The sequence below is a fragment of the Phoca vitulina genome, unplaced genomic scaffold (genome assembly GCF_004348235.1).
Source record: "Phoca vitulina isolate PV1807 unplaced genomic scaffold, GSC_HSeal_1.0 scaffold4, whole genome shotgun sequence".
Classification (NCBI taxonomy): domain Eukaryota; kingdom Metazoa; phylum Chordata; class Mammalia; order Carnivora; family Phocidae; genus Phoca; species Phoca vitulina.
The window spans coordinates 17,727,857-17,751,696 of NW_022589707.1; the positions used below are offsets into that span (position 1 = coordinate 17,727,857).

A 23,840-nucleotide genomic window follows, 5' to 3' on the forward strand; every position below is an offset into this window, starting at 1 on the left:
AGTTTGAGGTTGAAATAGTATTATTTTTCAAGACAGAAGTGCCTGAAAGGTTTTATTTTCTTTCCTTTTTTGCTTCTTTTTTTTTTTTTTTTTAAAAGAGCCCAATGATATTTACATACAGTCTCTGGCAAACCATTATGAAAACATTTACATATTTAGATTATTTAGAAAATTAGAGAGAATTGGAAAGACAATGAATGTCTTCATATATCTAAGTTATGGTCTATGAAAAAGGAGTTAGCTCTTCATAAAAAAATAAAAGTATATTTTCATTTAAGCACCAAAATGTGAAAAGCTTTCGAGAAGCAGTGTTACTAGGTAGACTGCAGATATTAAAAGTCAGGAATCCTGAGTTGTTTTACTGTCACTACTAGGCAATAACATACGTGGATCATCTACTGTGTACAAAGTACTTTCCTAGAATCTGCTAAAGAGTAAGTGTATTCCAGAGTCTTAGCTCACAAGTCTACCCTCTGATAGGGTAGTTGTTGTAAGGAATACATTTGTTCTTTAAAACTCAAGTGCAAGCAACTTTTTCTTCTATGCCAAGTAACTCTAGCACTGAGCCACATTGACTAGTATGTCAAGAAATTCAATCATTGTCATATTTGGGGTCTATACTAGTTTCAAGTGCTTCAGAGATGTTCGCTATGGGGATGCTCACTGTAGGCCCCATGGGCTATTAAAAGGCAGTGACTCTGTTCCTTCCATGGGAAACACAGGTAAAAGGCTTCTTTGATGAGGTTCCTGGGTTCTCAGACATTGAAAGGGAGCAAAATGAAGATCTCCATCCTTCCCAGTCCCTGATGAAGCACTGCACTACTCTCTCCCTCCATTTCCAATTCCTCCTCTTCAAACCTTGGGTGATCTTCCTTCTCTAGAGAATTCAGATATACAGCCTCTGTAAGCTAAGGCTTCTGAAAACAAAGCCTGTTTATTCTCTAGGGAACACAGGCTTGACTGCTCTTGTGGAGGGCACAAAAGGAGAAAAGAGGAAAAAAGGAAAAAAAATTCTTTCATGGTTCTTCTAGAGCAATAAGAATCAGATAAAAATGAGTATGTCACTAAATTATCCTGCTGCATATGAATGCTACGGGAAGTTTCTTGATGACAAGGTACATTGCATTTTAAATTTGACTTTCAATCATTCAGTCTTTGTCAAACTTTTGTTTTTCAAAAACCCATCCATTATTTTCAAATAAGCAATATGTTTTAAAAACCTCTTACTGACGCTCAACACTCGACATGATGTATTCACTGGTCTATAGATTTACCATGACACAAAAATAAACTTCATGACAGCATTTGATGCAAGAATTGAAACACAATATTCTTAAAATATGACTACAATTTGTGAGTAGTGGGATATTTTTGGAAAGAAATTTCTGGCTTGTTAGGAGATGTTGTTCACCTTAGGGGAAGTGAACATCATGTTCAAGGCACCAACTTCTTCATAAAGTGAGCTTGGAGGGAGCTTTTATATCTCCTCATGATGATAACATCAAGATCTACCAAAATAATCCTTGCAATGAATGCATTTAAATCCCTTTGAGTATGATATGGAAAATTTTCAAAAGAAAATACAGGGCTCCTGAGTACACATTCAATGTTTTAGATTAGAGCAGTGCTTCTCCAACTTTATTGTGCATAGGAACCACCTGGAGATCTTGTTAAAATACAGATTCTCATTCAGTAGGTCTGAGGTGGGGCCTGAGGTTCTGCATTGCTAAGCAGCTCCCAGGTGATGCTGGTGCTGTGGGTTTGCTGACAACACTGAGCAGCAAGATTATAGAGAAAACTTCATTGACTATAGATATTGTAGTCAATGCTGATAAATCAGTCTTTTGGAATGTGAATATATCTTTCATACCAAGCATATACCAAAGCATATTTCTTTCCTCTCAAGGAAATTAGGACCTAAATTTATTTTTTGAAAAGTCTTCATTTATGGTGGCTAACCTGACCACTGAAAGACATAGGAAAGATGAGGCCCAGACAAGGTAGACCAAAGTCATGCATTGTATGCTGTAGGAGGAAAACACTCAGTACTGTGTAGTTAGAAGTTGTTACAAACAATAAAGTATGTAGCACTTACATACCTTTGGAATCAGGCTGATTAGCTTGATGTGGTTTGAGACTTTTGGTATACCAGTTGGCTTCCAGTTTATGCTGGTAAAGATGTAATAAGTTTTGGAAATGTTTCGACATACAAGTTGGACACTCAAGGTATTTCAAGGACATGGGTGTGGAGCTCAGAAAAGAGATTTATACTGGATGGATAGATTTGGAGCAGGTGTGAAGTAAAAAGAAAAGAGAGTGTAGATCATATCCTAAAGAAGACTAACAGTTAAAGGAAGAAACACAGGAATAATAACCAACAAAGGAGATAGAGATTTATGAGGAAAATTGGGAGACTGATTTTTCATAGAAGTCAAGTAAGATTGTTTGCATATAGTAGGTGATTAACAAATGCTTGTTGAAATGAAAATCAAAACCAAATGAACAAAACCAGACTGAACTGGGCTCATGAACACTTTGTACAAAGACCACTGAATTGTTTGATTTTTCTAAGCATATTCTTTCCTATGTTGGTTTCTATCAAATACTGTCCCCTCTGCCTGGAATACCCTTCAGTCTCCTTCCACCTTTCCTGATTTCCGCCTCTGCTAATCACTCCCTGTTGTTTTTGCACATGCTTTTTCTGGGCCTCAACTATCCCCTTGGCTTCTGATTGTCCTTGTGGACCTGGATGATTGCTGCCCAAACTATTCAAACTCTACCTGTTCCCACATTGTCTCTGACCAATTTGCTGGTACCCAACTGGGCTAGGAAGCCTTCCTCCACATAAGGGACTATAGCAATTGGTGGAAACCAAAGGAAGAGATATTTACTTATAGGAAAAGTAGGAAATGTTCATATTTCCTTTTCACTATGATGACCTACATGGTGATGGTAGTGTCCAAGCTCTAGCTGAATCATGACCTGAGACCCTGAGAGAGTTGTGTATGTGACTAGAAGAGGTGAGAACAGGAAACTGTGGTTGCATTTTTAGGAATGTGGGCACTCATGGGAGGCAAAGCTACTGAAGAACAAACATTTTAAAGTAGACCTGAGGTGGTAGAGGGTAGAGGTGTTTAAGAGATGAGTCAAGATTCACACTGCCTGTGTTTGAATCCCATTCTACCATTTACAAATTATTCAGCCTCAGGCAAGTTATATAACTTCTCCAGGTCTCAGTTTTCTCACCCATAAAATTGGGATAGAGCACTTAGCAAGTTCTTGGCCAATACAACATGCTAAAAAAATGTTAACAAAACTAACCACACACACATACATATGTATAGGTATGCCCGTGTACATACACATGCACACACAGAGTTTCATTAGTTAGGTGTGCAGATGGGATATGACACATAAAGAAGTTTATCAAGAGCAGTAAGCTAGCCCTCCCCTGTGGATGGGGCAGAGATGGTAATAAAAGGGCTAATTAGTCCACTTTGGAGAAACTTAGTGTGCTGCCCTTTGGATACTAAGATGATAATGATGTTGCTTGGTAGAGGAACATGTGCTTGGCACATTCTTCAATATGTAGTGGAATAATAAAATATGACTCATTTGCGTTCTTTCATCTAGTTTTGCTATTATCCAATGATGGCCATTTATGAAACCAACTATTTGGTCTTTGGAATGTGGTGGGTTTTTTTTTTTCTGTGTAAATGGAGCTGTAATTAAGACCTTTAACCTCATATGCACCTTCTTCTAACATACTGAGTTCACTAGCTTGGACAACATAAAGGAAATGAAAATTTCAGTGGTATTTGGCATTTGGTGTTCAGGATCAGTACCTGAATGCCAGGTAGGGGATAAATAATCAGTTGAAAACCAGGATATCAGTGAACGTGGGTAATCACTGAAAATCCAAGAAATTGTCAATTGGGAGACTTACTTACGCAGACAAGTGTCCTTATCAACATTCTACCTTATTTTCAAGATTCAAATCATATATTATTTGGTGATAAAATGCTAGTCTAGATGGACTATTTGCCAGCTTAAGGTTTATTGACTTCAATTCATTGGTTATAATTACTAACTTTTTATTTTTTTAATGTTTTACTGCTGACACGCTTGGGGGAAAAATTGAACCACAGTGGTGATTGCACAGCAAGAAAATCAGCAGAAGAGGAAAATTAAATGCTAGGTGACAGTTTTAAGTCAGCAGTGATGGGAATGAGTGGGTGGGTGAGTTAAATTTTTAAGTGATTTGGCAAATGATGCTAAGAATGTGCCATAGCATCATTTTGGTTTTTTCAAATGTAACAAATCATAATTGATCAATTTTTTGTGTTCATGTAAAAAAACCTCTTTACAGAAAATTTTTACTGTCCTAAGGAACTCATTGAGAAGTTTTCCCCACCTTCTGTTTAAAAGAATACTTAGAGATAGATTTCATTTCAAAATCCCAAGCTGCAGGGACTCCTGGGTGGCTCAGTCATTAAGCGTCTGCCTTTGGCTCAGGTCATGATCCCAGGGTCCTGGGATTGAGCCCCGCATCGGGCTCCCTGCTTGGCGGGAAGCCTGCTTCTCCCTCTCCCACTCCCCCTGCTTGTGTTCCTTCTATCACTTTGTCTCTCTCTGTCAAATAAATAAATAAAATCTTTGAAAAAACAAAAACAAAAACAAAATCCCAAGCTGCATGAAAACTTTTTCGAGAAGGTATCTTTTACTCTGGAATACAGTGGAATCATGGCAGTAGTAGTTAGAAATAATGAAATCAGGGAATGACCTTCTCCTTGTCTCTCTGGGATGCTGGGTCACTGAGCAGAGTTTTCAGAGGTGGACAGATTCATTTATTTCTCTTTCCTCCTTCTGAGAGGTGCTGAAAATGTATATTATCTTGTAAAGGGGAAAAAAGCCCAAATTATTCTCCTCCTGGATTATTTCTAACCTGCTTCTCATTTCTTTTGAAATCCTATCCCAAAGCCTTCACTGCCTGAGTGAAAATGAAGTGTTTCTTTTACTTTTCAGTGACTTTTTTACTTTCCTAAAGGAAATAAATATCAGAGCTTATAAATCATATAAAGTATGCTTTTTTCCCCCTGTGCCCTTACCTTAAAGTTGGTTTTTTTTCCTATGGGCTTAGTTTCTGCTGGATTTATCCATTCTTTCATTTCCCATCTATCCGTTCATTTGTTCATTCATTCCCAACCCTTATAAACCTGAGGATCTATGAGAACATAATGCAGTTCTTGCTGATAATTATATAGTTATTTTCTTAAATAGTTCTGATATGAGAACCCAAATTATGCATATACTAGTTGAAAATAGTATGTCTAAAAATCATGGGGAATGATGGTCTTTGTTATAATATTATGCAGCCTGTGGCAAGTTTCTGAAATTAAGTACCTCTTAGTCGACTGCCCCTCCTCCTCACTTGTGCAAATTGGGTGGTTTACACATCTGAAGGAAGGCTACAGTGAAAGACAATCTGTGGCTGGTGTTCAGTGTTCCTTTCCTTTTTTCCCCTTACCTTTTCATGTGTCAGCTTAATGTCATTTCCTCAAGGAAGCCTTCCCAATCCCCCTCAGAGCAGATGAATTACCCTGTTACTCTTTGCAGCCTGTACTTCTCTTTCCCAGTGCTTATTACAGTTGCTGTTAAATGTTTATTTGGGTGATTGTTTCTTTAATGCCTGTCTTTTGCATCTGACCATATGCTTCATGGGGATGGAAGGACCTTGTATTTGCTGCCCTATATCCAGAGCTTGTCATGGTGTCTGGAACATAGTGGGAGCTAATTTGTTGAATGGACTAATCAAAAAGTAACCATTAAAAAGGCATTATATTTAATTTAACCACTAATCAGAAAAAGTGTGTGTATTGAATTAACCTTTTTAGTTTGCAATTTTGCATATATACTGGTTATCATTTTATAGAAATTACAGTGTACCGAAATGTATGGAAATTAGAAAAAAAAATAGTGTTCACTTATTTTTTGAATAAGGAAAAATTGAAGGTCAGGAGAAGCCATAAATTAGAAGAACTAGAGAACTAGTTGGAATATTAAAGTCCCTTCCTTAAAAAGTGAAGGTTTTAAATCCAACTTGCTATTAGAATTTTTGGATGAATATATGCAGGGTGGTTAGGCTTAAAAATTCCCACACTACTAGTGACTTGATAGATTATAACAACTCTTTCCCTTAAGGAGCTACTGTGCTTTCTCATTGTAAAATGTAATTAGCAGCCATAAAAAAAGTTTATTAATCTTATAGGGTATAATTATGGTTGTTTATATGTAAATTTTTTCATGTTCATGGATTGCTTGTCTTTCATTTTAAATAAACAGGTTAGAATGTCATTACCAATTTGATTAACATCATTACTGTTCTTTTTCAAACAGGGCATTAATTATTTTTCAAAATAAATTTCAACTGAATTGGTTAGTTTTAGGGTTGGAATTTCCAATAGCCAAACCAAAATGTCTTAGTGTAGATGTGCCAAAAGTATTTGAAATCATATAGTTATGAAAAAATAATATAAGAAAGTGGAAATCTGCACAGTTGTACATAAATTTATTTAAAGTGTCTAATGATCACTGATGAATGATACCTGAGATGGATTGCATCTGCTTGCCCCTCATATCCACCTTTTATCTCTCTTTTGCCTTCTGTTCACTGTGTTGGGAGATGATTCTGTCCCAACAACATCAACAGGTTCTCTTACTCCTTGATTTTCAGTGAGTTTGGTCAAGGAGAGAGCCAGCAGGAGGTCAGGGTATAATTCTTTTGAATCCCTTTTCTGTGGAGTGACCAGGGACTGGCTGTGTCTCCCTAGGGAAGCCATTGCTTCTCTCAAGATGGCTTTCATTCATGACTCCTTCTGCTTTCTGTAACTGCTCCCTTCTCTAGCCCTCAGGGCCCAGAGGTGGCACCTGCCCCCTTCTGACTTTTATTGGATCTTGGCTTTACATTGCCATTGCCTAAATACTGCCCCTGCCTTGAAAATAGTCCCTCCTGGAGTTACCCTAATTTGAGTGTGCCACTTCCCTGACTCATACAATACCTTTGCAAAAGTGGTGAGAAATGTACCCTATTACAATTCAGTAGAATATCCAAATGGATTACCTGAAACCAAGAAGTGACTTTGTAAGTGTAATATATATTCATACTTTCAGATATATATATGTACAAAAATGTACTCTTTATGTTTTGAAGAAAGTGTGCCTCCTATGCTAGATCTTCATATTTGCCTCTGAAATTTCAGATTCACATCAGTAACAAGCCATCTTTGAATTATTTATCTAGGAGTGAGAATGAATTGACCTTGTCTCTCTTCTCTCCGGTTGGCTTTGTTATCTGTGCTGTGCATTTGTGAGGAGGAAGGTTCTGGTGAGGGGTACAGTCTGCATCCTGGCCCATAATGAAATTAAACTTGTGACCTTAAAAGTACCAACATCATGCTATACTCAGCTATGTTAATTAACTGCAGCCCTTTCAGTGTGGGTACAGTCTTCTTACTCTGAATGAGCTGATGTTGGGGAGAAGGATAAAAATAGAGCACAGTGAAATCTCTCTCCTTGTCTCTTTCTTTCTCTCTCTTCATGGCCTCCACAATTTCCTGTTTCAATTGACTTCCTCCCTTTTCTTTTGCTAAGCTCTACTGTGTAGCAACACACAAAAGTTTGTGTCCCTTTGAATCAACTGTGGGAATTAAACTGAGAGGAAAGCCAGGAACTGAATTTCACACTTGGCACTAACTTACACAAATAGGAATATTACTACCTGTGCATTGTGCAGGCAGGATTGCTTTGAGTAGGTCTTGGTTTGGGAGGAGAATAGTACTTCCTCACGTTTTTGGAAGCAAACTGTGGATAGTCATCACTCTTCATTATAATTCCACTCTTTGGCTCTACTTTTCCTTTCTCCTTCACATTCATTTTTGTGAAGCTGAGAGGAGCATGACAGCTCAGGACAGTGAGGAGGGGAGGGTCAATGCTGGACATTGACTTCTAGCTCCAATCTCCTTATTTTTATCTAATTTCTGATCATATACTGATGTTTTGCCAAGAGCAGCTAGTGGTTTTAATACCAGAAAAGTAGTCACATCTGAAATGACAAAGTTAAATGGCTGTAATCATCATGGTTTCCTGGACCTGGTTCTATAACAATAAATCCATCCCAAGACCAGGTGGCAGGAAGTTATCATAGTGATGGCTTTTGTTGCTAAGGCTGGCATTACTGAGGAAGTTCACAGGCAAACACTACCCCCTGAGGAAAGAGCATATCTTCAAGCTGACCTTTCACTGGAGAAAACCAATGATGCTATTGAACAGCATGAGGAACCCACCCCACTAACCTCCTCCACTAAGTTCGACAATCAATGGACAAGGTTGTAGAGATAAACAAGAACAAAAACCTTTTTGGCAGGAATTGATGGTGAAGATGTTTGTGACTCAGGTCTTAAATTGTCTTCTGTCTGCAAACCTGTCCTCAGATGTATATAAGTGTCTTACAGAGAGACTTAAATTTACCGGGATTCTGAGGCAGTTCCTCTGAGCTGTGCTTCAGGTGGCTCATTGCTAATCTTGTCGGCAGTGCCTTGGCTCTTTAGGGATCTTTGTCAAACCAGAAACTGAGAGAAATGGATGCAGGATTCATAGTGTTTTGAATAGACAAGGCGAGTTTTATGCTAATCCACAGTATTTTGATATACAAACAGTGGGAAGCCCCCAAAAGGCAGCTGGAGTGAAATTATAAGCTTCTTGGACCATGAATGAGTATTTATTGTGTCTAAAAGTCCCTCAGCCCCTTTGCAACTCAGTAATGTCCCATTTTACCCTCTCAGTCATGTGCAGTCAGACTCAGTGATGGCAGCAGGGAGAAACATAGTCCATTTAACGGAGATTAGAAGCACTCTTAGCCCTGTCTAGAATATCCATTTTACAGATGAAGATAAGCAAGAAGGGGCAAATAATTTTAAAATCTCTGACTTTGGTCCTTGATTAGAAATGTAATTTTTATTCTTCTTTAATGACAGACGGAAGTGTTTGCCAAGATAGTTATGAAATTTTCATGGCCATTTTCAGCATTTCAAAAAGCTTAATGGCAGTTGTATGCTTCCCTGCAATGAGCCTGCATAGCTACAGTGGAAATTACACTTAGTTGATTTGAACTGGAATTTTATCACCTCAGCTTGGTAACAACAGATATCTCATGCTGATCAGAAGCTTTAGCAAATGAATAGATCTTTGAGTAGTAAAGAAAATGGGAAATGGGTGAATTTTTACTTAAATAGTTTTGTAGAAAAATCTTTCAAAATCACAATGCATGGAGAAAAATAATAAACGGGGTCCTTGATTGATTGGTGGATGTATTACTTTTTCTTTCAATGAATATTTATTGAACCTCTACTATGTGTTAGAAGCTCATGTTACAGTTGTAAACAACACAAAGAAGACCCCTATAGAATCTACATTTTAGTAGGGGAAATGGTATACACAAATTGACACAGGCTGTGATCAAGTGTAATGAAGGAAATAAATAGGGTGATGAGGTACTAATGAGGGTGGGGAGACCCCTGTAGGAAGGAAATCAAGGAAAGTCTCTTTGAATAGGAGACATTTGAACTAAGGCTGAAGCATGAGAAAAACCTGGAAGGACTTGGGCAAAACATACGGAGCAATAGGCATGAAGCTTGGAGGGCAAAAAGGGCTTGGCTGTGTCAGGGAACAGAAAAGAAGCCACTGTGGCTGGATCAGGTGAGTGAAGGGAAAGATGTCAGATGCCAAATCACAAGGATCCTGTAGCAAGATTGTTTGGGTTTATTATAAGAGCAGTGGGAAAAAACTGAAGGGCTTTGGGCAAGATTTTTATTTTATCAGATTTTTTTGAAAAGATCAGTTTGGTTACTGGTGTAGAAGAGATTTGGGAGAGGCAAGAATGGAAGCAGGAAGAACTGTCAAGTGCTTTTAGGAATCTAGATATTGCAATGGCTTGGACTAGGTGTGACTTTTTTTGCTCTACCATCACTGGGGCATGGCCTGAAATGGCTAATTGAACTTTAGACATCCTGTCCAAATTCTGGCCAACAGGAAAGAGGGAGGTGCATGAGAAAGACATATTCTTTTCCTTTAAGACCATTTTTCAAAATTTACCCTCACCACTGCTAATAATCTAAACAAAGAAGGCTGGGGAAATGTCTTCTTCTGAGTGGGCAAGTTCTAGGTAAAAATCTGGAGTCCTATCTAGAAGAAGTAGAGAACAGTCATGAGAGGACAATAATCTCTGCTAACTCTTATTTAAAATATATACTTACTATACATATTTGTTTATTTTTATTAAAGTATCTAAGAGGTTATAACTGAATTTCTTTTTTCTAAAATAGAACTTTTGCTTCCTTGAGTTCCAAGTCAGACTTTGGCCTCTCTTAGAGTTTGTAAGTCCAAGATTCACAGAATGACTAGCTAAATGTGGATCAAGTAATTAGTTTTATTAACAGCTGGGCAAACGTCAAATAACTTCCTCATACACACAGCTGTCTGTTGAGAACTGGACTGGAAAGCATTTAGTGTGGACTTGAGACCAAAATGGTGTCTCCTACTCCCACACCACATCTCAACCTTAAGACTGCACAGAGGACTTGAAATCAGCTTGTTTAACCAGTGACATGGGCTTCAAGCCTCCCCTCCAACACCTGGATGTCAGTGGAATATGGAGAGGAAGGGTGGGCTTCTTCCCCAGGCAGAGAGGCCTAGCCTGGTCTTCTAGCCATACAGAGAAAAGAAGCCTGGTATGTGTGTGGGCAGGTCAGAGAATGAAGGCAGGGCCTGTTAGTGACTCTTGCCCCATAAACATAGAACCTGACCTCTCATTCTGTTCTCTCTCCCTTTGGGCAGAGGAAGGTAAAAGGTAGAGATCTAGGTAGAAAATACAACTCCCCCAGAGAGGTAAGGTTAGGGGTAGGAATCTCTTCTTCTTTGGACTCAAGTGAAAATGTAATGGAAGAAGAAGAGTTTTTTTCCTAACCAAATCAATTATCAGAAAAGTGGAAGCTAAAGCACTTTTTTAAGGAGAGTATGGTGATGAGTATCTTGAGTTGTGCAAATTAATTACCTCAAATATGCTTTATTTGTGTAATGGAAATATGACCTTAATTTAAGTACACATCATGTTCTTTTTCTTTTTTAAAGATTTTATTTATTTATTTGACAGAGAGAGAGCAGGGAGAGTGTCAGGCAGAGGGAGAGGGAGAAGCAGGCTCCCCTCAGAGCAAAGGAAGCCCGATGCGGGACTTGATCCCAGGACCCCGGGATCATGACCCCAGCCGAAGGCAGTCACTTAACCAACTGAGCCACCCAGGCGCCCAAGTACACATCATATTCTTATGGAAACTCAGCACAAGGAAAATAAGTGATTAAAAGCAAAATGACAGGTGTTTTCAAGTGATGCAATTTGCTGTTATAAGGCACTGAAAGAGAAAGGAAGGAAACAGAAACAGTCATGTAAGGACAGTGGTAGAGAAGGCTGGAAGGGAAAATGGATGGAGAAGGGTTAAGAGGTTAGGGCACGGCTGAGGATGGGGAAGCACGGCAGTGGATGTCTCTTCTACAGAGACCTGAAAGAGTGGGTGTATTAGTCATGCTTCTGGCAGGGGGTAATGGGAGAGAGGTTAACAAAAGTACTATTTATAAGGTGTGGGCACAGATAAAGGACCCAACACTGGATGGGAAGTACTCAGGAATTGGCAACACTGGGAAGATCTGAAGGGGTAAGGGTAGAGAGTAGTCACTAGAACCTTGTAAGAACTCTAGCTGTGGATGAGGGCTTAGGTAGAGAAACACCAAGTTGGTGGAAGAAGGAGTTGGGAGAATCAGTACTCTCACTTCTGTCTTCTGCCCTCCCATCTCTGTTGGTGTCTCCCAATGGCCAAACTCAGATGGAAGCCTGAGGTGAGGGAGCTCAAGTGAGATAGTCACAGAGCAGCCTCCTCGGACATATAGCAGGAAGGAGGAGTAAGAAGGGCAAATGGAGAATAGTCTGTCCAATATTTTGGTGGAATGCAGGGCAGAAGGCTGTGGGGAAGAAGACTCTTCTTCTTCAAGATTCCTGCCACAGTTTAATTAATTAATTGTCTCCAAATATTCGTTGACCATTTGCTCTGTCAGATGCTAGGGATACCAAATAAATCAATAGACAGTTTTCCCTTGGGAAGCTCATAAGCCAGCACACAGTCATGGTTCTCATGTCAGATGATGGAAGTTATGGGAGCAAGGAGTAGCAAAAGACTGCTCTGCCTGAGAGAATTAGCAAAAGCTTCCCAGGGAGGAGGTGACTTTTGAGTTGGATATTGAATTTGGGCAGAAGATCACCAGGTGGACAGAATGGGCTACACAGGGAACAGCATGGGCAGGGGTGCAGACTCTGTCAGGGCATGACAGGAAAGACAGGAGATTAGGAAGGAGGATGGGACAGAGTCTGACATCAGGGTTTGGTGACCCAGACTCAAGAGTATAGATATATTCTGAATGGGCAAGTGAGAGTTAACAGAGGCTTATGAAGGATGTTACTTGTTACAAAGAATGAGCTGATGAAGAATGCTTTTCCTAACACACTCTTTTCTTGGTACATTCTCCTTTTCTTTTTTTTTTTTTTTAAGATTTTATTTATTTATTTGAGAGAGAGAGAGATCACGAGCCTAGGGAGGGGGAGGGGCAGAGAGAGAAGGAGAAGCAGACTCCCCACTGAGCAGGGAGCCCGATGCGGGGCTCGATCCCAGGACCCTGGGATCACGACCTGAGCTGAAGGCAGACGCTTAACTGACTGAGCCACCCAGGTGCCCCCATTCTCCTTCTTTTCTTTCTCATTTCCCTCTTTACTTCTGTCCCTCACCTACCACTCTTTTTTTCCACCTTTCTTTTTTTACTCTTGTTGTTTCTAGTAAATGAAACTCCAGGATGAAGGGATTAGTTAGGATGGATTTAGTGAAGGGAAAAGAAAAAGGAACATTCTGGGTTTTAAGGAAAAAATCCCACTTCCGTTGCCAGTAGGGGATTAATTGAGGATAGTGGAAATATTGGGAATGCTGGCACAGAAATTAAAATGCTTAATGAGCCAATGCTTAGTGGTCAACCACAATAAAATTAAAATGAGATGCAACTTCATAATGACTTGAAAAGTTTCTTAAAATATTATCAGTATACCCTGATGTCTATTATTGTAGACTGCAACATAGCAAAAATTGAGCAAATGAAAACACAAACATGTACTCTCACTTTTCCACACCTTGATCTGCAAAGAGAAAACTCCTCAAGACTTTGGGGAGTAAGTTCTTTACCTAATTATTCAAGCAACCATTTTCTATCTGCACTTTTATTTTATATACCCTTTACACCTGTTTAGTTAATCCTAAACATGATGCTGACTGCTAATTAAACAGCCCTGGAAGTGACTGACTGAAGGTAGTAATTTGAGATAATTAGTTTTGGTTTCAAACACTCAATTTTCACACTTTGCGCTCATTTTTAGAAAGGGGTGGCTCATTATTGTAGGCAGGGTGGGGGTTGTGTAAGGCATTTTGCTACTGGACTCTGAGTAGCTGAGGAAGTGGGAGGATTATTATATATCCAAATAAGACAAGGAAATGGTATAGTGCTTTAGAATTTGCTATAGAATGCTCCCCTATCTCTTCCTAAAACACACACACACACACACACACACACACACACACACACACACACACCCCATTCACACATGCATAGAATTCCTTCCAAAGTGAAAGTCAGGCTGCTGAATCTTTTTCATTAGAACATAGACATGTACATGCTCTTGATCTTTGGGAGTTTTATTTAGTAAAAGGTAGATCTCACTGAGCCATTCATTGTCTCTTTCCCAGGTTATTTAGAAGCAAGCAATAGAAGGTGAAAGAGGCCCAGTTTTGGTGTGTGGTTTGAGATTTGAAGGGGTGTCCTTGCTGAGGAGTCATAGGCAGAAAGTCTAATCAAGGGAATAGTCTTCCAAGATAGGACCAGTGTATCTAGCAGAGAAAGCATAGGGGCAGGAAGGAGGCAGGACAGACTGGTTTTTATGGTCCCACAATGTTAATAAGTAAGTTAACATGGTCCCACCAGGAGAACAGGACCAGGAAGAATTGGGGGTTAAATAGGATAAAATCATTGTATAGTTAATATACATAGATAGAGGTTACACAAAAGCTGAATGGATCCTGCAGCACCCTGGAGAGCTCCAAGCACATTGTTCTAACTGCCACTCCTATTAACTGAGGCTTTTATATCTTGGAAAGTTTAGTTTCACTTTACTGGCTATTGATATGAGTAGGACTCTCTAGAACCATGAAAGGTTATTCAGATGTTGAGGGCTTTTCAAGGATGTCAAGAGGAGAGTCCACTCCATGTGGACTTGGAATTATCTGGCCAGGGTGTGGTAGGTGACCGATTCCAGACTGTGCAGTCAGCCCCATGTGGGAAGATGGAACTGCAGCCTCTTTGACATCTTAGTACTGACATTACCTGCAGGATCAGATGGGAAGCAAAGTTAATTGTTTTATGTACCAGTCAAACCAAGCAACCTGACTTAGGGCATCTTGGAGTCATTTTGACCTCTGAACTTTCACATTACGGCAGGGCAGCAGAGGAGTGGTGAGATGCATAGTTGCATAGCTCACGCTCCCAAATTGCCCTTCTTTCACTCTTCATACTTTCCTTGGCTTTAACTATCTTCTTCATTATGTGCCCCCCCCGCCCCCCTGCTGTGTGGCCTTCTTAATCTCCAGTCCCAAAGACTCTTAAATTCCATATCCCAATATTATCGCCTACTGTTTAGTTGCTTTCATTCATTTCATAGGAAGCTCTAAAGAAGCCAATAAAAAATTAAACTCACAATTTTTGTCTTCCAAATCTCTTTTTCTATGTATCTTGGTAAATAGCAAACATCATCTACCCAGTTACCAAAGCCATAGAACTAAGAGTCATTCCACATTTCCCCTCATTACTTTCACCTTACCTTGCTTTTTCGATACATATAGGTTCTACACCCTTCCCCACCCCCATTCTCCCCCATCATTGCCTTAGTTTCAGTTTTCATTGCTTAGATTTCTATAGTAATTTTCTAACTGGTTGTTCTGCATCTAGCATGGCTTTCTTTTAATTTATCTGTAAGCATAGTGTGGGCCCACCTGCATTAGATTCTTCTGGAGAGCATATTAAAAAGCAGATTTCTAAACCTCTAGACATACCAAGTCAGAATTTTCAGGAATGAGGCTAGCTAGGTGTACATTGAAATTTGAGGGCTGCTACTTTCTCCACTGCTGCCAATGTGATCTTTCTAAAACAAAAATCTGATTATGCCACCATCTTAGTTACAGTCATTCTGTGCTACCCCATGCCTTTGTGATAAAATCCACACTTGTTGTCATACCTGACTAGCCCTTTATCTGTCCAACTTTGCTGTTTATTTCCCGAAGTTCCTCCCTTGCTATCCTGCGTTCCCTCCATGTGAAATGCTGCAATTCCTGGAATCTACCATGCCCTTTCTTGACTGTATGCCTTTGGGCATGCAGTTCTTTGTGGCTGAAATGTCCTTCCTCACCTTGCTTGCCAAATTTCTTGCATCGTCTGTGCCCCATCTAGCCTGAATGTCCTTCCACTGTACTTCTTTAGCATCCATGTGTTCTATCCTAGCACTTTTCACTGGTAGAGTAAAAGTCCTTGCTTGGATATATGAGTAAATGTTACTCATTTTTATATAAAATTTTTACAAATTTTAAAAGGTTTTTAGGGGGAGATTGTGGCATGTAGTTAATTTGTTACTTTGAATTTATTTAGGAAAAGTGACATAGGATTCCTAGTTTTCAAAATCTGGCAATTCACCCTATGTGTGACAGAAAATTGTCTCTTTTCCTAAAGAAATTATAGTATAGATTCCCGTTTTGTAATTTTTTTGGGTGGGCAGCTGGAAAGATCTTTTTATTAGAAGATACATAGTTGGTTGTTCCCAAATCTTTCTGTGGCACTCAATGATTATATCAGTAAACAGTGAATAGACTCGTAAAACTGTATATTTAAAGTAATTTACCAAAAGTGTAATCTTAAGATTGAAATGGTATCAAGTGTAAAAAAAATCTCATATTAAATTCTCTGTTCATGATCGTGTAGCCTTTATGTCCTAAAGCCAAATACAATTTCAGAGGTGACCTTTTCTGATGTGTGTATGCATTAAACCTTCATTTTGGCTTCATTTTTGTGCCAGAACTTATCATGTATGGTATAAAAAAGAAGCAATAAAAAGCACAAATGTTTTGCTTTGGCTTCACAACCTGAAGCAACACTAGGTTCTTTTTTGCTATTAGAAATGTGTTTTGAAAGAAAGTGAGCCTACAGACTTTTATAAAATACTAAATAAAAATAAAATAAAATTGGTGGTCACAAAACCATATTTTGGCTTCAGGCTGATATGGCTAGGTTACTGGTATAGCTTTGGCTACTTAGTCTCTTGTGTGACAATTCATCATTCGACAAAATTCCTTATGGGTTGAAATGATCTGTCACTTGTTTTGCAGATACCTCAAATCAGCTATGCATCCACAGCCCCAGAGCTAAGTGATAACACCAGGTATGACTTCTTCTCTCGGGTAGTCCCACCTGACTCCTACCAAGCGCAAGCCATGGTGGACATTGTCACGGCACTGGGGTGGAATTATGTGTCAACACTGGCTTCTGAGGGCAACTATGGAGAGAGTGGTGTGGAGGCCTTCACTCAGATCTCGAGGGAGATTGGTAAGCATATATTTATCAGATGACTGCATTTGGAGGCGACAAGTTGTGGAAGTCTGAGCTTCTCCAAGTGCTCTCTGATCTGTGTGGAATAATTAGAGCTCCTACAGATGCATGACCGAGGCTGTCCACTCTAGGGGGAAGTTGGGTTTATTATAAATGATTTTGTTGTTCATGGTCTATCAAGGTGACATTTTGGTGCTAATTTAGGAAATAGAGCTCCTGACTCAGGCGAACATTTTTTAAATTTGTCTGTTTTGACGAGGGAGTTTGCTGGCACATTAGAGCCACTGTAAATTTGAATAAATGACATACTATTTGATTGTTCTAGGTGGAAGTTTACATTAGCAAGTCATTAAATTAAGAAAAAAAGGCAGTGGAATTTAACATACAACACTAGAGGGATTAAGACTGGTAATCACCTTAAAACAATACTGAAGTAGCCCCCAAGGCTGTACTTCAGCAATATTCTTATTGTCATATTTGACTTTTTGCATTTTTATTCTTACCTTATACTCTGTAGCTTACAGTGGAGTGAAGGGCAGTATGTAAAATTTGGGTTAGAACAAGGTGCTGATGAACTCTGTCCTGGGCTTTTTTAAAGGTGCTTATCCAAATCTCTACAGGCATTTTACCACGTGTATGTTTAGCCATGAGGTTGTAAATCCATTCCATTATGTGAAAAAATCAGAACAAAACAAAAAACAACTTAAAGTGCAAATCTTATTGCTGACTGGTCAACAATATAACTTGGTGAAAGGAGACATATTGTTACTTAACAAGTCTAATTTTCTTATTAAGAATTACTGAATAAGATGTACATATTTTTTCTCTAAGAGTAATAATAATATTTTGTGGAAAAATTAAAGTGCCCCTTGGCTGTTTTTGAGTAATTTTTAACTTGAAGGAAGAAATTATATTGATAATTTGTTGTCTTTCTTGGAGGCTTCAGCTCAGGAAAAGGCCATGGGAGTGATTTGGGCTTATCTAGAATTAGCAATGACGGAGTCTAAAGTTATATTATTGGAATAAGGTTTCTCTTGAAAGACTTGAAGATGCTTGGGATCTGTTCTTCTGCATTTACTAGGGCATGAAAATTTATTATACACAACAGTTAGTATATTTAACATTTATCCCAGTGCTGTGCTATTGCGGAAAATGTAGAAAAGGCCTGGTGTTGTTGGACAGATTGGGATAATTGATTTAATTCAAGAACTGTCCACACCTGTTGTGACTGTACATGATACCATATTCTTTGCTCTTTGAAATTTTAAATTCCATCGTTATTTCTATAAAAATGATTCGAACATTCAATTAAACTTTAAAATATGACAAATTATATTATCTTCTTGCATAAGAATCCTAAGTTTTTCTTAGAGGAAATGCCCACTCAAATGAAAACAAAAGCTTCTGGAAGCAGGGTTAATGCATTATTTAAGCAGCTGATGTCAGTTCTCACCAGAGTGATAATTCAACAAGAGAAGGAAACTGATAGAGTATGTATTGAAATGATATGTTTTTTGCAGTGATACTGTACATTCTTCAACTACAGGTCACACTGTGTGCATGAAACAGATTGCTATGAAAAATTCAATACAGGACATAATTTGCCAGTTGTTGCAGAATCTGATAAAATGCATTGTTCTAAAAGTTAAGTGAGATCGCAGTTTTATTCTTTTGACTAAAAAAAGAAATACTTAGTTTTCACTTTTGGGGAGCATTGCTATACTTTGGTAATACTGTCACATAAAAGGATTCAGATGGTGCCGTTCATTATTCCTGTTTCTGTCTTAGTCATTAGTATGGGAGAAAATAATTTTAGTGCCTTGTGTATGCTCCTGATTAGAGCAACACATTTCTTCAGTGTTGATCCTTTCAGTATTCTGTGACTTGATTGGCTGTCCGTTCTATTTCAGCTCTCACTTATCTGGGGAATGGAGGAGGGCTGGATTGTCAATTAATATGCAGAATACTGAAAAGGCCAAATTGGTACCACACTAGAGTATGCCATGGAATATATTAAATATCAAAACCATCCCTCATTTTAATGACAAAGATTTTTATCTAGAACAAAAATAGCTGAAAATTAAACCTTTTACATGACAATGATATTAATGGGAATAGCAAATGGTAGCAACTTAACCCATTCTGAAATGATCTGATGACTCTGATGAAAATTCATTAGTTCTGTAACATTCACTTCTCTTACTACAACATTGATGACATTTCTGTCACCATGTTAGTAGTGTGTTTTTAAAAATCTTAGTATCTTGACTGAGAAGGAGATGTATAAATTCATTTTGTGGAGTGTCTGCCTATTAATAAAATTATATATTTTCCCAATTCTTATAAATTTTCCCGTACTCTGTTCTGAATTTCTCTCTTTAGAAACATTGATTGCTAAGAAATTCCAGTGTAAATTGAGGCTTCCAATGTTTCCTCTCTGATTAATTCAGACAGATTATAATGGAACGATAAGGAAGTGAAAATCTGTTTAGTGATAATTGCTTGTATGGTTTGATTAGAACATTTTTCATTTTAACAAATCTGAGACTTGGGGGAAGTGTCTGTGAATCTTGGAGAATCAAGAAAATGAGTGAATGATGGTCATGAACACAGACAGATGTCTGTGATGGCTCTTGTCTAGCCAAGATCATTCTAGGGAGAGCAGGACAGGAGTTACTTGATAAAATAAAGACAAATAGTCCCTTGATATCCTAGCTATTATAGTATCAGCCCAAGGCATTCTTGACTATAGGATTTTTTTTTTTTAAAGGCAAAAACATTTGAGATCAGCAAATAGCACAATTTGATGAGAGCATATTTTGTGTCATGATGTATAGGAGACAAAATTGGAAGGCTTGACATGGACGCATAGTTGAGTATTCCACCTCCCAGAGAGGTAATTTTATTCATCTTCTAGACAATGAAGGAAACTGCTCAAGAGAGAGGGATCTATCAGAATGTATTTAAGATTGTATTAATGAGAAGTGGAAGATGGGGAGACCAGTTGAGAGGCCTTTGCAATAGCAATCTTAGCTTGATATAGGGCAGTGACAATAGAAATGGAAGAGGGAACAGACTTAGGAGATATTTGTGAGGTGGGGTCTATGGAACTTAGGAATTGATTGGAAGTAGAGCTTGAGGGTAAGAAGAAAATTAAAGTTGAACTTGAAATTCTGAACCTAGGCAATTAGGAGAATGCAAGTGCCACAAATAGAAAAGAGTCAGTAAAATGGAGAGGTTGGTTTGGGATTGGATGGGAAGTGTGGTTATTGTATTTGGTTACAAATACAATAAATTGTAGGTACCAATACATATCTTTTAGGAGAAAAACAGCAAAGAATGTTTGTCTAGAGCTGAGAGGGGAACTGAGATATAGACCTGAAGCTCATTCTCACAAAATTGATAATTAAGGTGGGAAAGGTAATTGTTGAGGTAGAAGATGTAGAGTGAGGATTGAAAGGGGCTGAGGATAGACTCTTGGGGGAGAAGTTTTATGTAAAGGTAAACCATAACAAGACTTGGTAAGGATGTAGAGGAAAGGGAACCCTTGTACACTGTTGGTAGGAGTGTAAATTAGTGCAGTCATTATGGAAAATAATATGGAGGTTACTCAAAAATTAAAAATAGAACTACTCTATGATCCAGCAACCCTACTTCTGAGTATATATCTGAAAAAAAAAAATGAAATCAGTATCTTGACGATATATCTGTACTCTCATATTCATTGTGGCACATAACAGTCATAATAACCAAGATATGGAAACAACCTAAGTGTCCATTGATGGATGAATGGTTGAAAAAAATGTATAAGTAGAATATTATTTGGCCTTAAGAAAGAAATCCTGCCATTTGTGACAAAGTAGAAGAACCTAGAGGACATTATGCTAAGTGAAATAAACCAGACACAGAGAGACAAATAGTACCGAAAAAGTTGAACCCATAAAAGCAGAGGGTAGAATTGTGGTTTCCAGGGGTTAGGGAGTAGGAGAAATGGGTAAATGTTGGCCAAAGAGTGCAAGCTTTCAGTTATGCCAGATGAGTAAGATGAATGTATAGAATGGTAACTACAGTTAATACTGTATTGTATACTTGAAATTTGCGAAGAGAGTTGATCGTAAGTATTCTCACTACACACACACACACAAATAGTAACTATGTGAAGTGATGGATATGTTAATTAGCTTGATTGTGGTAATCATTTCACAGTATATACATATTTCAAAACATCATGTTGTACACCTTAAGTATATACAATTTTCATTTGTCAATTATATCTTAGTAAAGCTGAGGAAAATTGATATAAATGGAAAAAAAGTGTGGGAATAATGGCCTAGACTTAGCAAAGCTAAGAGTAAGTATGGCAGAGTGTTATCTTCTCTTGATGGGTTTGTGGCTATGAGGGGACTCTCAGTCTCCTTTGAAGAAGATTTCCATGATGGGAGATGGTAGGAGTTCTTGAGGAAAAATTCAGGGATATTGAGCTGATTTTCATAGGAGAATAGGAACTTTTGCCAGAGAGCATAGCTGAACATGTGTGGTACAGTGGCAGGAATCAAGGAGTGTCCTTGAGGGGGTGCATTAGTTCCCTAGGGCTGCCATAATAAAATGTCACAAACTAGATGGCTTAAAACAACAGGAATGTATTGTCTCACAGTTCTGGAGACCAGAAATCTGAAATCAAATTGTTAGCAGGGCCATGCTGCTTCTGACAACTGTAGGGGGGAATCTTTCCTTTCCTTTTGTAACTTCTGGTTTCTGCTAGTCATCCTTGGTGTTCATTGGCTTGTAGAGACATCACTCCAATCTCTGCCTCTGTCATCATATCACAGTCTTCTCCTTTCTTATGTCTGTCTGTGTCTTCTCTTATAAGGATGTCCATCATATTAGATTAAAGGCCCACCTTACTCCAGTATGACCTTATCTTAATTGCATTTGTGATCACCCTATTTCCATATAAGGTCACATTCTGAGGTACTGGGTTTTAGGATTTCAACATACCTTGTTGGGAGACAAAATTTAATACTCATAGCAGGGAACAGTAGTGAAGATGGGTGTACTTAGGGAGCTAACTAGCAGTGACAGGAATGGGAGGTAGACCAGGAGGACAATAGATTAGAAATGAAGATGAGAGGGGTGCTAAGTAGAAAAAATTTGGTTAAATGGAGAAGCCTATAACAAAACCAGTTCAGAAGTTTCTTTTTGAATGTTACAGGATTTGAACCTCCCTATCCTGTCTACTTGGGTAGATGGAGTGACCTAATGGATGATTCAGGGTTCCATACTAGGGTAGGTGGTGGGATCCAAGTCTGGCTTTCCTAGGCTTCTAGGTAGTTAAGATCACAGTGGGCACTCCCTGTGCAGTGGTGAACTGGCCGTTCAACCCCCCCTGCTTTGTGTAATCCCAAGGTGCTGCTCTTTTCAAGGACATCAGGAAAATTATGGACATCCAAAGAGTCCTATTGAGCCTAATTTATTTTTATTTTCCCTTTTGGGCTCTCTTGGCCTGAGGGAAGGGAATAAGCTCAGTTGCTGCTGTTTGTTAAGACTTATCCATGTTGCACACCCTCAATTGTTAGGACCAGAGTCCTCTATTTCTGTCTTGTTTTAATTATTTGATACAATGTTTTCATAGATATTGTAATAAGGAGGTTCATAGTATATGCTTACATTTTTCCATCATAAACTCTGGGGCTTGCAGCTTGTGACTCAAACAAATGACTTCCTTGAGTCTTTAGACAGGCTTTCACTTGTCTTACCTTATTATATTATTTTTAAAAAGAAGACAGCATAATAAATGTTAATGCTACCACTATCATTATAAGGGGCAAGAAAGTTAAAGCTTTATCTTTGAAGATAAAAGGAATTTGTGAAAGCATTATATCTTTTCACTGTGGATTTGTACAGTATGGCAACACACCTCCTTTAATCAGTCATCATGTTTATGAATGGCTTACTGAAGATGACAGGCCTGCGAGTCATCATTGCACACATTACAGGGGCCAGAATAGACCTGATTCTGTCAAATCTTCTAGCATATGTGACTTTTTTTTTCTAATTTTTTTTCTAACTTGCAAATGCTAGAAGCTTCCAACTATCGTCTGACATGTGTTTGGAATCTTAAAATCTCAGAATTGGAAGGGATTGCAGAGGTCGTTGGACTGGCACAATCTGTTTGAAATGTTAATGCAATAAACCAATTTAATTAATTCTTTTTTTGTGTATAAAATGACTGACACTTGCCAATAGTGATTTATTTTTTGGCGGGGGTCAAGCAATAAAGTCAGGGAGATTTCATTCTTAGTATATAATTGAAAAGTGCCCACTGATCATATTTTTAAACTATGTCAGTACCATTTTAAAAGAAAGCATTTTTTTCCTCTTGGATTATAAACAAGAACCAAGTTTCTATTAGCTGAAATGGATTCACTTCAAGATTAAAACAAAGGATTTTCAATGACAGAAAGAAAGGAATACATAAAGCACAGCTTTTCCCCTCAGATGTTCATTGCTTTGGAAAAATGACTTCCAGCAGGCAAAAATCAATTTGACAAAAGTATTAATGTTGTAAAATACTATGAATGAAAGGAAACATTTAAATTCAATTGAAAATTTTACTTTATATTCCTACAGCTGAGTTCCATTGATAACACCAAATTTCAAGTTGCAAATCACATTTAATTATTATTAACACCAGGTAATTGGCAAGAATAACTTCAAAGGAGGGCTGAGGAAATTGCAAATTGGAACTGCAGGTGCAGTGATCCTGCAGAAGCTTTATAGGGATCCAAAGAAAGTGTATATGATTTTAACAATTACTGCAGAACCTGATCAAATAGAGCATCATTTCAAAGCTGTTCTTCACCTTGGCCTTTCTTAATATTTAGGGCTTAGGAACTGCTAAGTAGCAGCAGCTGCTGTTAATGTGAAATAGCAAACAACATTCAATTAGTGCTCTCAGACCTATGATTCTTAATGCTGTAGTTAAGTGTTCCATAAACAATGGCAGTTTGATGTAGTGGAACCCACGTTAGAGTCAAGAAGTTGTTTAAATC

The 23,840-nt window shown here is 38.3% G+C and overlaps 1 protein-coding gene across 5 annotated transcripts in view; it reads left to right on the forward strand.

Moving 5' to 3' along the window:
- The window catches only part of GRM8 (glutamate metabotropic receptor 8), a 732,634-nt gene that overhangs the window by 136,510 nt on the left and 572,284 nt on the right, over positions 1 to 23,840 (forward strand). For all 5 annotated transcript variants that reach the window (XM_032401638.1, XM_032401636.1, XM_032401639.1 and 2 more), the window contains exon 3: positions 16,569 to 16,785. In XM_032401638.1, coding sequence (XP_032257529.1) covers positions 16,569 to 16,785 — 217 coding nt within the window. The remainder of the gene's footprint in view (positions 1 to 16,568; positions 16,786 to 23,840) is intronic.